Below are 17318 nucleotides of genomic sequence, written 5' to 3'. Positions count from 1 at the left end.
GAGAAATAACTTCAGAAAGAACGAAGGGATGGAGCCAAAGCGAAACAAATACCCAGTTGTGGATGTGACTGGTGATAGAAGCAAGGTCCGATGCTGTAAAGAGCAATATTGCACAGGAACCTGGAATGTTAGGTCCATGAATCAAGGCAAATTGGAAGTGGTCAAACAGGAGATGGCAAGAGTGAACGTTGACATTCTAGGAATCAGTGAACTAAAATGGACTGGAATGGGTGAATTTAACTCAGATGACCATTATATCTACTACTGTGGGCAGGAATCCCTTAGAAGAAATGGAGTAGCCATCATGGTCAACAAAAGAGTCCGAAATGCAGTACTTGGATGCAATCTTAAAAACGACAGAATGATTTCTGTTCATTTCCAAGGCAAACCATTCAATATTACAGTAATCCAAGTCTATGCCCCAACCAGTAATGCTGAAGAAGCCGAAGTTGAATGGTTCTATGAAGACCTACAAGACCTTTTAGAACTAACACCCAAAAAAGATGTCCTTTTCATTATAGGGGACTGGAATGCAAAAGTAGGAAGTCAAGAAACATCTGGAGTAACAGGCAAATTTGGCCTTGGAGCACGGAATGAAGCAGGGCAAAGGCTAATAGAGTTTTGCCAAGAGAACGCACTGGTCATAGCAAACACCCTCTTCCAACAACACAAGAGAAGACTCTACACATGGACATCACCAGATGGTCAACACCGAAATCAGGTTGATTATATTCTTTGCAGCCAAAGATGGAAAAGCTCTATACAGTTATCAAAAACAAGACCAGGAGCTGACTGTGGCTCAGATCATGAACTCCTTATTGCGAAATTCAGACTTAAATTGAAGAAAGTAGGGAAAACCACTAGACCATTCAGAAATGACCCAAATCAAATCCCTTATGATTATACAGTGGAAGTGAGAAATAGATTTAAGGGACTAGATCTGATAGATAGAGTGCCTGATGAACTCTGGACAGAGGTTCGTGACATTGTACAGGAGACGGGGACCAAGACCATCCCCATGGAAAAGAAATGCAAAAGAGCGAAATGGCTATCTGAGGAGGCCTTACAAATAGCTGTGAAAAGAAGAGAAGCGAAAAGCAAAGGAGAAAAGGAAAGATATAAGCATCTGAATGCAGAGCTCCAAAGAATAGCAAGGAGAGATAAGAAAGCCTTCCTCAGTGATCAATGCAAAGAAATAGAGAAAAACAACAGAATAGGAAAAACAAGAGATCTTTTCAAGAAAATTAGAGATGTCAAGGGAACATTTCATGCAAAGATGGGCTCGATAAAGGACAGGAATGGTATGGACCTAACAGAAGCAGAAGATATTAAGAAGAGGTGGCAAGAATACACAGAAGAACTGTACAAAAAAGATCTTCACAACGAAGATAATCACGATGGCGTGATCACTCACCTGAAACCAGATATCTTGGAATGTGAAGTCAAGTGGGCCTTAGAAAGCATCACTACGAACAAAGCTAGTGGAGGTGATGGAATTCCAATTGAGCTATTTCAAATCCTGAAAGATGATGCTGTGAAAGTGCTGCACTCAATATGCCAGCAAATTTGGAAAACTCAGCAGTGGCCACAGGACTGGAGAAGGTCAGTCTTCATTCCAATCCCAAAGAAAGGCAATGCCAAAGAATGCTCAAACTACCGCACAATTGCACTCATCTCACACGCTAGTAAAGTCATGCTCAAAATTCTCCAAGCCAGGCTTCAGCAATATGTGAACGATGAACTTCCAGATGTTCAAGCAGGTTTCAGAAAAGGCAGAGGAACCAGAGATCAAATTGCCAACATCCGCTGGATCATGGAGAAAGCAAGAGAGTTCCAGAAAAACATCTGTTTCTGCTTCATTGACTATGCCAAAGCCTTTGACTGTGTGGATCACCATAAACTGTGGAACATTCTGAAAGAGATGGGAATCCCAGACCACCTGACCTGCCTCTTGAGAAACCTGCATTCAGGTCAGGCAGCAACAGTTAGAACTGTACATGGAACAACAGACTGGTTCCAAATCGGGAAAGGAGTACGTCAAGGTTGTGTATTGTCACCCTGCTTATTTAACTTATACGCAGAGTACATCATGAGGAACACTGGGCTGGAAGAAGCACAAGCTGGAATCAAGAATGCCGGGAGAAATATCAATAACCTCAGATATGCAGATGATACCACCCTTATGGCAGAAAGAGGAACTCAAAGGCCTCTTGATGAAAGTGAAAGAGGAGAGTGAAAAGGTTGGCTTGAAGCTCAACATTCAGAAAACTAAGATCATGGCATCTGGTCCCATGACTTCATGGGAAATAGATGGGGAAACAGTGGAAACAGTGTCAGACTTTGTTTTTTCGGGCTCCAAAATCACTGCAGATGCTGATTGCAGCCATGAAATTAAAAGACTCTTACTCCTTGGAAGGAAAGTTATGACCATCCTAGATAGCATATTAAAAAGCAGAGACATTTCTTTGCCAACCAAGGTCCGTCTAGTCAAGGCTATGGTTTTTCCCGTGGTCATGTATGGATGTGAGAGTTGGACTGTGATGAAAGCTGATCGCCGAAGAATTGATGCTTTTGAACTGTGGTGCTGGAGAAGACTCTTGAGAGTCCCTTGGACTGCAAGGAGATCCAACCAGTCCATTCTAAAGGAGATCAATTCTGGGTGTTCATTGGAGGGACTGATGCTAAAGCTGAAACTGCACTACTTTGGCCACCTCATGCGACGAGTTGACTCACTGGAAAAGACTCTGATGCTGGGAAGGATTGGGGGTGGGAGGAGACGGGGCCGACATAGAATGAGATGGCTGGATGGCATCACCGACTGTGGACATGAGTTTGAGTGAACTCCGGGAGTTGTTGATGGACAGGGAGGCCTGGCGTGCTGTGATTCATGGGGTCACAAAGAGTCGGACATGACTGCGCGACTGATCTGATGTCTGAAATGGAGCAGGACCCTATGATCTGTGTCCCCCATGTCCTCTGCCTGCCTTCTATGGAAAAACTAGCCAAAAAATAAGTTAATCAGATAAATGGACTATGCAGAAACAAGGAAAACAGTTAAGAGAGACCAAATAATAATAGTTTAGTCATTAAGCATAGTCAAGGACCTTTGGTTCCTCCTCCAGGGCTAAAGATAATATTCTGAGCTATATCCTGTGAGCGGTCTTATAGGTACTGAAACCCCCACCAGGTAGAAGTTAAACTGTATGACAACCTGACTGTAATCATGACACAGCTGCCACAATTCCTAGAACTGGCCTCAAGGAAATGGGAACAAACTGACCATGGAATTGAAGACTAGCTGTCACACTGATGACCAATTTCAAGGTGACTATCAGAGCTGTGCTGTTTCTGCACATAGGCCTTACCCTCAGCCCATACACGCTCTAGCCCACTGATGGTCAGAGGAAAGAGTGGGCCTTTGGACAGAAGTCTATCCTCCCCTCAAGTTGTCAGCATCCAAAATAAAGCAAGCTTTTCCCTCTCTATTGCCTTCTGAGCAGGGAGCAGCCAGGCCCCACTTCTGGTTACATACTGGGAGTACACTTTTAATTAAGATGTTTCTTCATGAAACTTCCACCACTGTGCTAACTTACTTCTAAGAACCAGAGCTTCTTGATGCTTTCTGGAGGACAAACTGCTCCTTCCACCATATCCAGCCTGTGGTGTCACTAGTTCAGGGAACCAGATGGCTTTAACAGGGCTTCCATCTGAAGTATCTCCAATTAGACTGTATTGTTCAAGATTTTCTGCTCTTTGCCTTCAACAATGGCTTCAGGTTTTTGCCTTCAAGCCCATCAGACTTACAAGTTCTCAGGTTTTTCTTTCCTTCAAGCTCTTTAAAATACAGATGTCACATTCATCTCTTTTGTTTTTAAATATCATTCCCATCTCACAAAGCCTGTTGCTGTGATTCTCTTTCCCTTTTAGGAAAACAGAATTTTTGTATTCTCCAAATATTCCAGTTGGGATGGTTACACAGTAGTTTAAAGCATTTTGAGATAGTTAAAAATATACTACTATAATTTATTTTAGCAAAACTGCTTACATAAGAAAGTTCACAATGATACAATATTTTGCCTTAAATCCCTATCACTAAAACCTAAATGCATGGATATTCACACATTCCTTAAATTCTTATGGACATTAATAAAGACCTGACAAAGGATTTGTGTGCAGAATAAAGACTTCCTACAAATCAATCAGTAATAAAAAGACAACACAATGAACACTTGAGGACTTTTCACACAATAAAATGTACAAATAGCCACTAAACATATTAGCAATGTTCAAACTCCCTAGTCATCAGAGAAATGCAAATTAAAAGCACAGGAAGATACTACTACATATCTGTCAAAGCTGCTAAAATTGAAGACTGACAAGTCAAGTCTTTCCAAATGTACTTTTTCACTGTTTAAATGCTAATGCTTAAACTCTAACCTTTTAAGCCATCTGATTAATTAGGAATTATTTAAATTTTAAGGTTTGAAAAGGATTTTTTAAGAAGTTGTGAAAATGCTTTTTTTCAAAAATACAAGAAGACAAGACTACCTCATGAACTTTAAAAAGTCAATTTCCCCTACATAAAATTTTGGGCTTTTATATATGTCAGAGATAGAATAAAAAATATTGTTAACTTTTTGAATAGCTAAATATATACTTAGCATTGCTCAATTTCTACAGTAACTGTCTTATTCTTCAGTCTGTTAAAATGAGCTTCATGGGATCTTTGCTTGAGATTTTTAGTTAAGTCTGCAGCATGTCTAATACGTAAAATTCATTTTTGAGACCTCATTACTGAGTAGACAAGGCTAATTTTTGTCTTAGAAAAAGGCTGTTTCCCCCCAAATGAGTATTTTACCATTTTGCCACCTGCTCAAGTAAACACTGGTGTTGGGCTTGGAGTCGTGTGGGAGTGGAAAATAAAAAACTAAAAATAAATCACTTATCACACATTTCACTCTTATTTTTTCTATAAAAATATAACTCTTTATTAAATAACATGCACAAATATCAACTAGTCATTTATTAAACAGATATGATTTAGAACAAGATTTAAAGAAATACAAATCCTTAGGTACAATTTAGTATCTTGTTCATGATATCTGAATAGTTAAAAAAAAATCACTGATTAAACTAACCATCCTTTATTTCTTTCAGAATCCTATATCATTTTAGGCATAGACTTCATTCCAAGTTTTTTTCTAGCATTTCAGAGCTTCAGAATATCTTTAATATCAAGAGCCCTTAACTACTTAAGTATAAATTCCTCCGGAGAAGGCATTCACTTTTTTTTTTCCTAAGCTATTCCAATTAGCTTCGAGTCTCTTTACAGAGGAAATCTGCAGAAGCAGAATCATGGCAGACAGGCTCCAGCAACTTGAGGTACCGTTGAAGAGGGAGAGAACTGTGGTTAGTACTAAGACGCTGGGGTGACTAAAAAATGCCAGATTTCTGCTTGCTTGGTTTTTCTCTTCTGCAGCTTGTTCTGTTTGGCCAAACAGTGATTTTTTTTTTCCCCGTCCCCCATCTCTGGTTGAACCATCAGAACAAAATGCTGTATGAACTTCCCCTTCTCATATTTTCTGTGACTTCAATGCTCAGTAATCTGTTTTTTTTTTTACTTTTAGGCAAAAGTATAAACAAAATTTGCATTAATTTTTTCATATTAAAAAGTATTGCTTTTATAAATTAGCTTTTAATGTTCCCAGCCTTAATAAACTTAACTTCAACAAAACCAGTGCTTTAAAATCTACCCTGCCTTTCTTGGCCTCATTTATCCAATAAAAAAGGCCAAAATCTTTCATCTAAGTTTCTAAAGACTACTACATCCAATCTTTATAATAAAGTCCTTGCACTGTGTATTTTCCACATGTGCTGCTTTATTGCGCATGCCAAGTACAGTATGAATTAAAATATAAACTGAAGTAAAAATTCAAAACCCCTAAGCTTAATATATACCTTTGCACTCAAAAACTTCAATTTTACATTCTTTCCCATTAGCTGGGACTTTCAACTTGCTAGCTGAATTTAAATCACTTTATTCCTTATATATTCTCTTTACTTCTACTGGAAAAAAAACATCCAGTATTATAATTCAAGAAGGTATTATGGAAAGTTCTGTAAATTTTACTTCATATACTTATGATCAATTTTACATATAACCTAATTTTCTTTCCAAAAATGTTTAATAAGTTTAGCAGCAGGTTTCAAATCTGAAATATTCCTGAACATTTAATTGACATCATGTTATAGGAGAAACTGGACTTTTTCTACGTATATTGCTAATTATTTTACTAAAAAACAGCATACCAAATCTTACTTTAATTATAAAATTCTGAAAAGGATATGTTTTGCATCTTGATACAAGGAAAAAATACAACATATTAATTTTTCATAAACATTGCAGAGGTCAATAGGAATATGCCCATTGCTTTTACTTATTGTGACTACCAAGTATTTCTTTCTTGAGTACTCCACGTTTTTATTTAAAAGTGCAAAGGTTATTAAGCTTAAAACATTATATTTGAGCAATGTAAAAAAGTTTTACAATGATTTAACATGACCAATAAAATTTATTAAACATATTTACATATATTCACAGATTCTTTCATACTTGAGTATTAAAATAGACATTTACAATTTCAGAATTTTCACTCAAAGGCATTTTTTGGGGGGAGGGAGGAGAACAGGGTCTATCGTGAGATGAAGAAAGAGCTGTTTCTTTGCATGACTAATTCTAAATAAAATGTCCAACATAGTAAGCCAAAGGTCCTACCCTGGGAGACTGGTATGAAACACCTTACACTACCGCCAGGCATCACTGTGGAGAGGGTTAAATTATAGGAAGCATGCAGCTAAGTCACAGTCTCTACAATTTTGTGATGGTAACAAGCTAACGCAGACACGCATGCCTTATTTAAAGGTCCTGCTACCTCAACACACTATCACTACACTCCATACCATACAAACTACAACTTTGGTCCAATAAAACATTAGACAAAACAGTTTTACAATTATCTCTTTGTATATGTTTTGACTACCAATCCCTTTGTATACATTTTGACCATTAATTACAAGATATACATCTGCACAATATGTATAAAATAAGTTATTAAAAAGGAAGACAATATTAAAACTTTCAAAAAGAAAGCTATACAATTAACTTACAGATAAAATAAACTGAAGAAATTTTGTGCCAAGTTTTCCTTCCACATTAGAAACTATTTGGTAGGAACTGCGCCTTTTAGTTTGTTGATCTGTTTTAGCAGACTGTGACAGAACCTGAACACCCGCACCCACCTCGTACACAGAGCGCTAACAGCTTCCAGCGCCATTAGCAGTCCCTCTGCTCCCTACTCAACTATGACATCTGCCAACGGGCTCCAATGTGAGTCACCTTCCACCAATATAAATAGTAGTTTTCAGTTAGAAACTGCTTGGATCTAAGATCCAAAATAATTCTTTTCATTTTTAATAAAATGACAGTGTTTACTACATCACCAACTTTAGTTGAACTTTACTAACAATTGTGAAGGCATAATATCGTATTTTTGTCAAAAGGCAGGATTCCACAGAATAACACTCTTGAGCCTCATTTGTTTAAGACACCACCAGAAGTAATGGCTGCTATATAGGAGTCAATTCAAAGTCATCATTAACATCAACCAGGGGAACATAAAACTCCTGAATTTCATAGATGCTGATAGATTTATAGGTGGCAGGATCAAGTTCCTGGAGTTTGAGCTGCCATTCTAACCTCTGGACGGCATTTAAAGCTGCAGCTTCATGCTGTTGCCTCATTAAAAGACAGGTCTATTTAAGAGAAGAGAAGAATTGATTATTTATTAAAAACTGCTTTGTTTAAAAATTAATCTCATGCATTGTTTCTTCAGGGAGCAAGATGGATATACTAGGGTATGTGAAGTTTCTGAGTTACGTCCATTTCTGGTTTACCCTGTCTTATATCTGTATCCATACACCAAACCCTTCTGGGCCTGTGACCTCATATTCATCCAACAGACTTCAATTTGAAACTCTTTTTTCGAGCAATAAAATTTCAAATTATCAGAAGAATTATGAAAATCTAAGGAAGAGTGATTTTTTAAAATGATTCAAACCAAACAATTTTCTTTACAGACTATAACATTTCTTCTCTCCCTGTTCTCCCCCTCCTCTTGTACAAAGGATAACAAGCACGAAGACCCCCTTTAGAAATGGCTTTTTCTGTGGCAGCTGCACCTTTGATACTAAACCAGACTCAAAAAATGGGGGGTGGGGGTCCTTTTCTTCATTTATCTTCCAAAGTGTGACCAGCATGAGGATTCACAGCTTACCATCTTTCGTTTCCTAACCACTCCTCTATCACACAGCAACAGTTTCTGTTGATGAAGGGGAAGCATCCAATTAAAGTGAACTTCTAAACATACATACCTTTAATTTGTCGAATTTATCATCCACGTCTTGTAACCAAGACATGAACTGTCTTGCATTAAAGCGATCCCTCACAGAAGTTTTACTGTCATCAGACTGAAACAGAGTATTAAAATAGTTGGATAGTACAAAATAAAATAACCTACTTTAAAAAATCTATATGCCATTGTATTTTTTTATATAGTATATTCTACTTTTAAAGGAATAATGAAAGTATATTTCAAAGAAGACAACATCTAATCTGAGTATTTAAACAGGCTGATAAAATATTTCCATACTGAGCTGATTAGTTATTGGAATTATTAGGATGTTGGGTTTAGTAAGTAATTAAAGAGAACCCTACTGCTCTGTGAGTCAAAAATGTCTCAAAAAGGCATGTCATATGATGTATTAAATGCCTGTGACCTTATTAACATATAACTGATCATGAAACTCATTTTAACATGACATTTGCCTCAGACCTGGTAAAGAATCTGGCTGCAACTCAGGAGACTTGGGTTTGATCCCTGGGTGGGGAAGATTGCTGGAGAAGGTACTGTCAACCCACTCCAGTATTCTTTGCTTGGGAAGAATGGCCAGAGGAGTCTGGAGTGCTGTAGTCCATGGGGTCGCAAAGAGTTGGACACGACTGAGCTACTAACACTTTCACTTACCACATGTCAGGAGGAAACAACAACAAGGTAGCAGACAGGGCTTTGGGGCTGACGTTTCTCCCAGGACCAATTCCTTTTTTTAGGACCTATTCTTTGGAGAGTTTATAAGGAAATCCTACACCGACTCTTAATAATACCAGTTTTGGTATTTCTTTAAGATAGGCAATATTCAAATGTCAGCTTTGTATCCTATTGTGTAATCTCAAACTGATTACATACTCCTTCAATTTTCTATTCTGTAAGTGGGATTAAGAGCATCTCTTTACATCTTGTTTGAAAATTGACTTGTTCTAATGCCCGGGCAACAGGCAGCACCAGGCCCACCAGGCAGCTGCCTCCATGACTGCCCTGCCCAACCTGACCACCAGCACCGCCACAGGGGTATCCAGGCCTCAGGCAGCCCCACTACCACACTGCCTACATTCTGAGCTGTGACCACTTTTGCCGTGGTCTTCAGGAAAGATGTGTCGACTATTTTAAATTTTATCATTCAATCCTTTTTAATATTATAAGTTTATCTGGAAAATGAAGAGGTCTGATAAGAGAACAGCCTACCTAAGCAAGTGGACTTGTTCCTTAGACCCTCTGCAGCTCTGTTCACCTGGACAAGCCTGCTCCTCAGTCAAGAGAGACTGTCTACCAACTGTAAGGCACGCTGTACAAGGACAGGCAACAGGCCTACAGTCGTTCTCAAGATGATGACTACATTCTTCTGTTGACTGTGGTGTGATCCTTTTTAGTCTCTGATCATTCTGGGTTTACTAGGAAAATTCACTTCTTTTCAGAAATTCTCTTTATGACCCACCCGGGACTCCTTTTTTTCTTTTTAAACAGATGAGAAATATAAAGCCCCAAAAGAACTAAGTAATTTTCTCTGAAATATACCATGTATACTTTGTGTTTCTATGGTTGGCCTGATTTAAAACAGCATTTCCCAGGACTTCCCTGGTGGTACAGTGGATAAGAATCTGCCTGCCAATTCAAGGTACATGGGTTTGATCCCTGGTCCAGGAAGATCCCACAAGCTGCAAAGAAACTTAGCCCTCGAGCCACAGCTACTGAAGCCCATTTGCCTAGAGCCCATGCTCCTCAACAAGAGAAGTTTCCGCCATGAGAAGCCTTTGCACTGCAACTAGAGGGTAGCCCCCACTCTCCGCACCAGAGAAAGCCTGGTACATAGCAGTGAAGACCCAGTGCAGCCAAATAAATAATTAACTTAAAAAAAAACCCCAGCATTTCCTAGTCTTTTTTGGTGATAATCCTTCGTTGTCTTGTGTTTATACTTTTATATTCTCTTATGACGGGTGAATTTCATTCTGGTTTATGAACGACAAAAAAATTCTGACGACTAATGTCTGGTTCTGGATTCCTGAAATTTATATGTGGCGGTACATGTTTTCAAACTACAATAACAGTTTCCCATAGTTCTTTTAATTTATCCCAACAACACCCAAGATGCAAATAAAGCCTGGCCCTCTCTCAGCACTGATTCAACCCAGGTTCCACCTGACAATTTTTTTTAGCTTCCAGCTTTAAGCTTCCCAGTTGCTCGAAGGTCAGGATCGGGGTATAAAATCCACGACAGAAACAACTTACAAGTTATCTATAAAATGACGCTATCTTTTTTTCCCCATCAAAACGACGCTATCTTAAAACACACGTTTCTGATCTGTAATTGTCTTGATTTAATGATATAAACCTAATGTTCAGAGGGTCAGGTGATCTGGAAGTGCTTCACTCATTTTCGCCTTTGTGCTTTACTGACTGATGAACTCAAGTTTGTCCTGAGAATACCAACTACCAGAGGTGGTGCTGTCCTGGGGGCACTGAGGCAGCAGGGAGACCTTACCTGGGCATCCAGGGGCACGCTGTACACTTCCGCGTCCAGGAGAACCGTGCATGCGCTGAATGGCAGTGTCTGATTTGCCAGTGTCCTTGCAGCTCTGTAATGAACCCGAAGAACCTCCTGTTCATTGGATACAATGAGTTTTTCCTAGTTGAATAAAGAATTAAAAAACAAACAACTCTTCAACCACTTGTTTAAAAAAAAAAAAAAATCACTTAAAATGTTAAAAGAACTTGAATCTCAGAGCAGTTTTTCCTTCATAGTAAGGCTGAGAAATTTGAGAACTCTGAGAATTCTAAAAGTAAATTTACTTTCCAAAATTGGCAGTCTCTTTTTAAAAATGATCTTTTGAAAGTGTATGATGATGGCTTTCATTAATAACATACAGTCATCTGCTGGTATCTGTGGGGGATGGATTCCAGGACCCTTGTGAATACCAAAATTCATGGATGTGGAAGTCCCTCATATAAAATGGCATCATATTTGCATATAACCTACACACATTCTCCCATATACTTTAAATTATCTCTAGATTACTCTAAGGCAATGTAAATGCTAGATAAATTTGCCAGTATGTGGCAAAATCAAATTTTGCTTATTAGAACTTTCTGAAATTTTTTTTCTTGAGTATTTTGATCCACAGTTGGTTGACTCCATGAATACAGAACCTGTGGATATGGTGGCTGACTGTATTTATCAAGAAGTTCAATTGTCACCACTTAACTCCAGGACATTTTTGTCACCCCAGGAAGAAATACCCTGGGCCTACCGGCAGTCACTCTGCATTCCCCTTCTGCCCCTGACAACCTCAACTCTACTTCTGGTTTCTATAAATTTACTTGTTATGAACATTTCATACAGGTGGAATCAAACAGTGTGTGGTCTTTTGTGACTGGCTTCTTTCATGTCACATGTTTTCAAGGTTCATCTGTGTTGTAGCACACATCACTTCTATTCATTTTTACATTTTATTTATCTATTCATCAGTTGATGGCTCCTTTGGGACACAGTGAATAAGGCTGCTATGAACATTCATGCTCAGTTCTTTGTTTGAATGTGTATTTTTAGATCTCTTGTGTAAATAACTACAAGTGGGATTGCTGGGTCATATGGTAGGTTCATGTTTAATTTGTTGACAAATTGCCAAAATGTATTCAACAACAAACTCCGGGAACTGGTGATGGACAGGGAGGCCTGGTGTGCTGCAGTTCATGGGGTCACAAAGAGTTGGACACAACTGAGCGACTGAACTGAATTGAATCAACAGCAGTTGTGTCATTTTATGTTCTTGCCAGCAAGGTAGAAGATTCCAGTTTTTCAAACCCTTGCCAACATTTGTTACTGTCTTTTTATTATATGCATTCTAAGTGTTCTGAAGTGGTACCACATTGTGGTGGCGTGGTGGCTGCTTCTCTTCTGTAACAGCAAGGCGTTTGTAACACGGTTACATGCACAGATGAAATATACCACAAGCTTGTGGCTGAAACAGCTACTGATGTGGGTTATACGACCTAACTTCTTTCTGCTAACAAACTGTTCACTGATGTGGGTCATGCACAGTGTTGTAAGTTGTTTGAATGTGTCTTTATTTGCTTTTCTCTTTGTAATACTATAAATTTATTTCATTCATTTACAAACATTATTCTGAGCAAAGGTTTTATGTAGGAATCCATGGCACAAAAAAGGTTAAGAACCTCTACCCTAGGGAATCAATCACGAATGAAGAAATTACATACAAGGTTTTGCTTGTATAAGAATCTATGTGTATGTCTGTAAAGAAGGGTCATAGCTTATATCACATTTTCAGAAAGTCCCTGACTGTCCCAGAAGAGATATAGAAGGTAATTTATTATTTTTATCAATCCAAGTTACTTTGATGATTTCTATAAATAATGAGATAGGTTTGTTCTCTTGTCATTTCATGCCAAAGCTAACCACCAAAAACTGGAATACTAAAGCAGACCAAAAGGACCAAGGAGCACAGCCTCAGTATGATTCTGCACCATGGTAGCTGGTACCAAGAAACAATCTCAGAACCTGGAAACCCATATGTCTCTACAGGAATTCACTGCTACCGGCCTGCAGATCCGGCAAATGACACTGAGAAATTGTAAGAGGTTTCTGTATATCAAATACATACTGAACATAAATTGTGGAACAGGAATGGCTATCCAAAAACAGGCTTAAAAATTCTCCATCTTATTGAAGAAGAACAAAGATAAAATCAAGCCATTTCCCAAAATGGTTCTAAATAAGGAAGATTCACTAATAAAAAACTGTAGGCCATCATAAGCTACTGTTAAAACAGTAATTTTTTGCATAAGTGAATTTAAACATTTCTTACCCTTTCAATACTGTGCTGCAAACGTAGTTTCATCCTGACAACTTCCTGTTGTCGAAAAAGCTCTTTAAGTGGATCTGACAGTGAAGGTGGGGGTGTAATCTAATTAAAAAAATAAAAGAGTTGAAAATATTCAATTTCATTTACCATAATCAGCTATTCCTATAAAATTAAACCTTTTTAGTGCAGAATATAATGAAAACATAAATTCTTACATTCTTTGAATTAAATAATACAGTATTATTTAAGTTACTTTTCAATTTCAACTCTTTGAAAGAAAGCAAAACATTTCAGAAAATGTACATATTTTACTTCTGAGGCCACAGCAAATCCCAAAGAGCAAATCAGGATGGAGGGAGTTGTTTACCACAGAGACACATTTTGGAGCGTCAGTATGTGACAGTTCACAGACAGGAAGGAAGGAGTAACAAACACACAAAAACACCAAACAAACAGTCCTAAATATGACGGCAGTCTGAGTGTACAGTAAGCAAAGTCTCTCTGTAGACATGATAAAATCCAAACACAAAGCTTCAGTCTTATATTTAGTGAATTAACTTTTAAAAAATAGATGAAACAGTCTTCTAACTGAGCAGTGGTTTTCAAACTTCATTACAGATGTGATACCTCACTCCGTCTATCCATTCTCCGAAGAGCTTATGGTTAGTTCACCTCTGATTTGATCATTATCATGAACTGTGCTTTGACAGACGCTGGAGCTTAAGAAAGCTGACTCACTCTTGAGCACACTCTTGAGCATTAATACAGAGAGACATCCAAGTATGGCAGTAACTGTCTGTGACCCCTGCATATTCTTCCTCTGCCCCCAGCTTTTAATAACTGTCAACATACTAGAGTGAAGAAACAAAGGTTTCTCAGAACATCCTGGCACAAAGCAATAACTTTGGGTGACTCTTCTGGCAGGGGCATAAGGAGATATTGACGTGCGGCCGCAGAGGCAATGTAGTACTATACCTGAAACACTTGCCAAAGATGCAAAACTGGACCTAATCAAGACTCTATTTATAAACAGTAAACAGTTTAACACCACTAGGATTCAATCAGTTGAGTCAATGCAGACTAGTCTATAAAACAACTTATTGGGGCTGATCATTTTTCAGGTCTTTAATTATACACTTGATTCGTGTCTTAAAACTTCTTTAAATTTAATAAGAGGCAAGAGTACAGTTTGGTGCTATTATTTCAGTTTTGAAAAGTCACACAGGTGATCCTTCAAGTGCCACAGGGAAAACACCTACTCCTTTGAGACTGGAGCGTTAGAGAAGGCTTCTCTGAGAGGGTCATGCCCAAGCTACACCTTAAAGGAAGAGCTGGGGTAAAGAGTTCAGAGAAGTAAGTTGTGGGGGAAAAGAAAGAGAAAGAAGGGAGGGAGCTAATTTGAACAGGAGAGAACAGTACTATCACCTGCCTGAGACAAGCAGTCTGGTGTCAGAAGGCACCTTCAGGCAGGCCTGAGTTCCTGGAGCATCAAGTGTGAGAGCAGGAAGGCAGTATGGAGAGAGCAGCAGGGCCCAGTACTACAGGTTGTAGTCTACCCTGCACACAGTGCTTCTCCAGGCATGACTCACAGAACGTTGGGTCCACAAAAATGGTTTACAGGAAATGGTCCGAGAACAAGTGAGGTTGGGAAACACTGTGTGTGGATACACACACACACACACACATAAATATATTTATTTACATATCTCATAATTAACAAATTAAATTTTAATAGTTTTAGAAATCCTACAGTGAAGAAATCTATTTTTTGATTAATGGTTATTTCCCAAACTTATTTGGTCATGAAAAATACCCCTCTTTCCCCACTGAAGAAGTTATTAACATGCTGTGGAACACATTATGTGTAACACTTTGGGGTAAATTTTGTATGTAATAGGGAACCAGGGAAAGGTCTTAATAGCTCACAGCTGTACTGGAGAACAGCTACTAGGGGGACGTGACTATAAGCAAGGAATGAAGAAAGCAGGTCACTGCTGCACTGGTGTGAGAGGAGGAGGCAGTGAAAGGGATGGGGTATAAAAATGTGGGTAACTGAGGATAAAAAAGAGGGAGCAGCTGATGACTCGCAGGGCCTTCAACACTAGGACTGCATGGCTGCTAACAGAGACCACAAGAGGGGACCCTAGGAGAGAGAAGCAGGTTAGGGGCAAGTTCAGTGCTGAAATGTTGAGTAGACCAGCTAGTATAAAAGAAGCCAAGGAGAGAGGTTTGTGAAGAATATACAAATCTGGGAATTCTCAAAATACATCCATCTGTAGAGAAGGAGTATGTGGAGGCTTTTTGAGGACACCATCCCTCTGCTTCTTCCTCATCTTGTCCTACGTTGTGACATTCAGAAGACATCCAGAAGCGGGTAGAACACAGTTATGGAAGTCAGTAGTGTATTCAGGGTTGAAGAAAGAGGCAGGCATTCTCCAAGAGACCTGCAGTGTCTCAGCCCTTCATAAGATTACAGCTCAAAGGGAGAGGCAGGCCTGTAAACAGTTAACTGTAACATCCTGGGTAGGTTTAAGGAAGATACAAGCAATTCTGTTCCGACAATATCCTGTCCAGAGTGACATCACAGCTCACACGATGACAGAAGAGGAGGAAAAAATGGCCCTGACAAAGACAGCATTCCACGCAGAGGGAACAGCACGGCCAAAGGACTCAGGCGGCGAGCAGAGACTCCACAGAAGAGGGGGCTCAGTGTGGCTGAAAGGCTGAGTGACTTGGACATGTGGTGAGATGATGAAGCGGGAGTGGGGACATGGGTCAGGTTGCTGTGCTCAGATGTGGGTTTTTATGTGTGGCCAATCACAGCTGAGACACTTCAACAGTGAAACAGCTTTTTATTGTTTTGAAAGGGACATAAATTTAAAAACAAAAGGAAAGTGCCAAAAGAAAGAAACTAGGAGAAAAAAGAAGTGGAAAAGTTGCTGCAATGCCGACGTGAGAGATACTGATGAGGGCCCTGGAACAGGCAGCAGAGAAGGTCGGTTCTGGAATGAGTCCTCATATCTAAGGGATAGAACCAGGTTAACTGATGGATTTCTATTGTGGTGTCACCACCAATAAATAACGTGTTTGCCAGGGAGTGGGTGGGGGGTCCTGTTCCGAGGTCTGAGGTCGGAGTGCTGTTAGACCTGCCTTCTGGAAACAGAGTTGGTGGCCAAGGCACCGCAGCAGCTCAAGGTAACCATCCCCACCCATCCCAACCCCCAGGGCAGGCTCCCCGCCAGAGGTTCCCACAGGTGCAGGCAGTCACTGCACTCACCTCAGGGGACCTGCCTGCTTTCAATTCCACTTCCCTCACACACACCAGCACAGCTCCTGACAACTCCCACCTACGACCCTCCTTGAAAACCCTCAGGGTCAGCATACTGGGGAACCAAGCCTGGGACATGTGCCTGAGGTCATTTAACTGACTGTGCCCAGGAGGCACCTGCCATCCGATTCTAGAGATGACGTGGCTCAACATGAAATTTTGGGACTAACTGTGCATCGAAGGCTGTTGAAACCACAGAAAGAGACAGGACCTTGCTGACTGAAGAATTAACTCCTGGAGAACCCTGATGTTTAAGGGGTTGATACAAGAGCCATAAGAAGACAGAAAAAGATTAGTGAGGTGGGAGAACCAGAAGAGCACACCATCATGAAAAACCAGGGAGGGGAGGAGTTTATGAAGAACCAGATGGTCATGAAGTCGAATGTGACAGAGAGCAAGTAGAAAGAAAAAAAGGAGAGGTCAAACAATGAGTCGATTTGGAGCTCACTGGGGATCTCTGCCAGTGCACACACACTGACAGTATGAACAGAAAGTGACACAGAGGGGACCTCGTGCACAGACCACTCTCCAAGGTGCGGTGTGAGATCACTCACTGCTGCTGCTGCTGCTAAGTCACTTCAGTTGTGTTCGACTCTGTGTGACCCCATAGACGGAAGCCCACCAGGCTCCCCCATCCCTGGGATTCTCCAGGCAAGAACACTGGAGTGGGTTGCCATTTCCTTCTCCAATGTGTGAAAGTGAAAAGTGAAAGTGAAGTCG

The 17318-nt window shown here is 39.8% G+C and overlaps 1 protein-coding gene across 5 annotated transcripts in view; it reads right to left on the bottom strand.

The window, feature by feature from the left end:
* Positions 1–6552: 6552 nt before the first annotated feature.
* ANKRD12 (ankyrin repeat domain 12) overlaps positions 6553–17318 on the bottom strand; it is a 94774-nt gene continuing 84008 nt past the window's right edge. For 4 of the 5 annotated variants that reach the window (XM_055417190.2, XM_055417192.2, XM_055417191.2 and 1 more), the window contains 4 exons: positions 13274–13372; positions 10933–11076; positions 8431–8526; positions 6553–7812 (listed from right to left, as the gene is read on the bottom strand). In XM_055417190.2, coding sequence (XP_055273165.2) covers positions 7627–7812; positions 8431–8526; positions 10933–11076; positions 13274–13372 — 525 coding nt within the window. In that variant the 3' untranslated portion in view covers positions 6553–7626. Of the gene's footprint in view, positions 8379–8430; positions 8527–10932; positions 11077–13273; positions 13373–17318 lie in introns of all 5 variants that reach the window. The other variant, XM_055417193.2, reaches the window with a different exon arrangement.

This window comes from Moschus berezovskii, chromosome 28 (genome assembly GCF_049115385.1).
Source record: "Moschus berezovskii isolate FMDL1 chromosome 28, NW_MosBer_1.0, whole genome shotgun sequence".
NCBI lineage: Eukaryota > Metazoa > Chordata > Mammalia > Artiodactyla > Moschidae > Moschus > Moschus berezovskii.
Note: the sequence above shows the minus strand (reverse complement) of the source record. Positions and strands in the feature narration are given on the sequence as shown.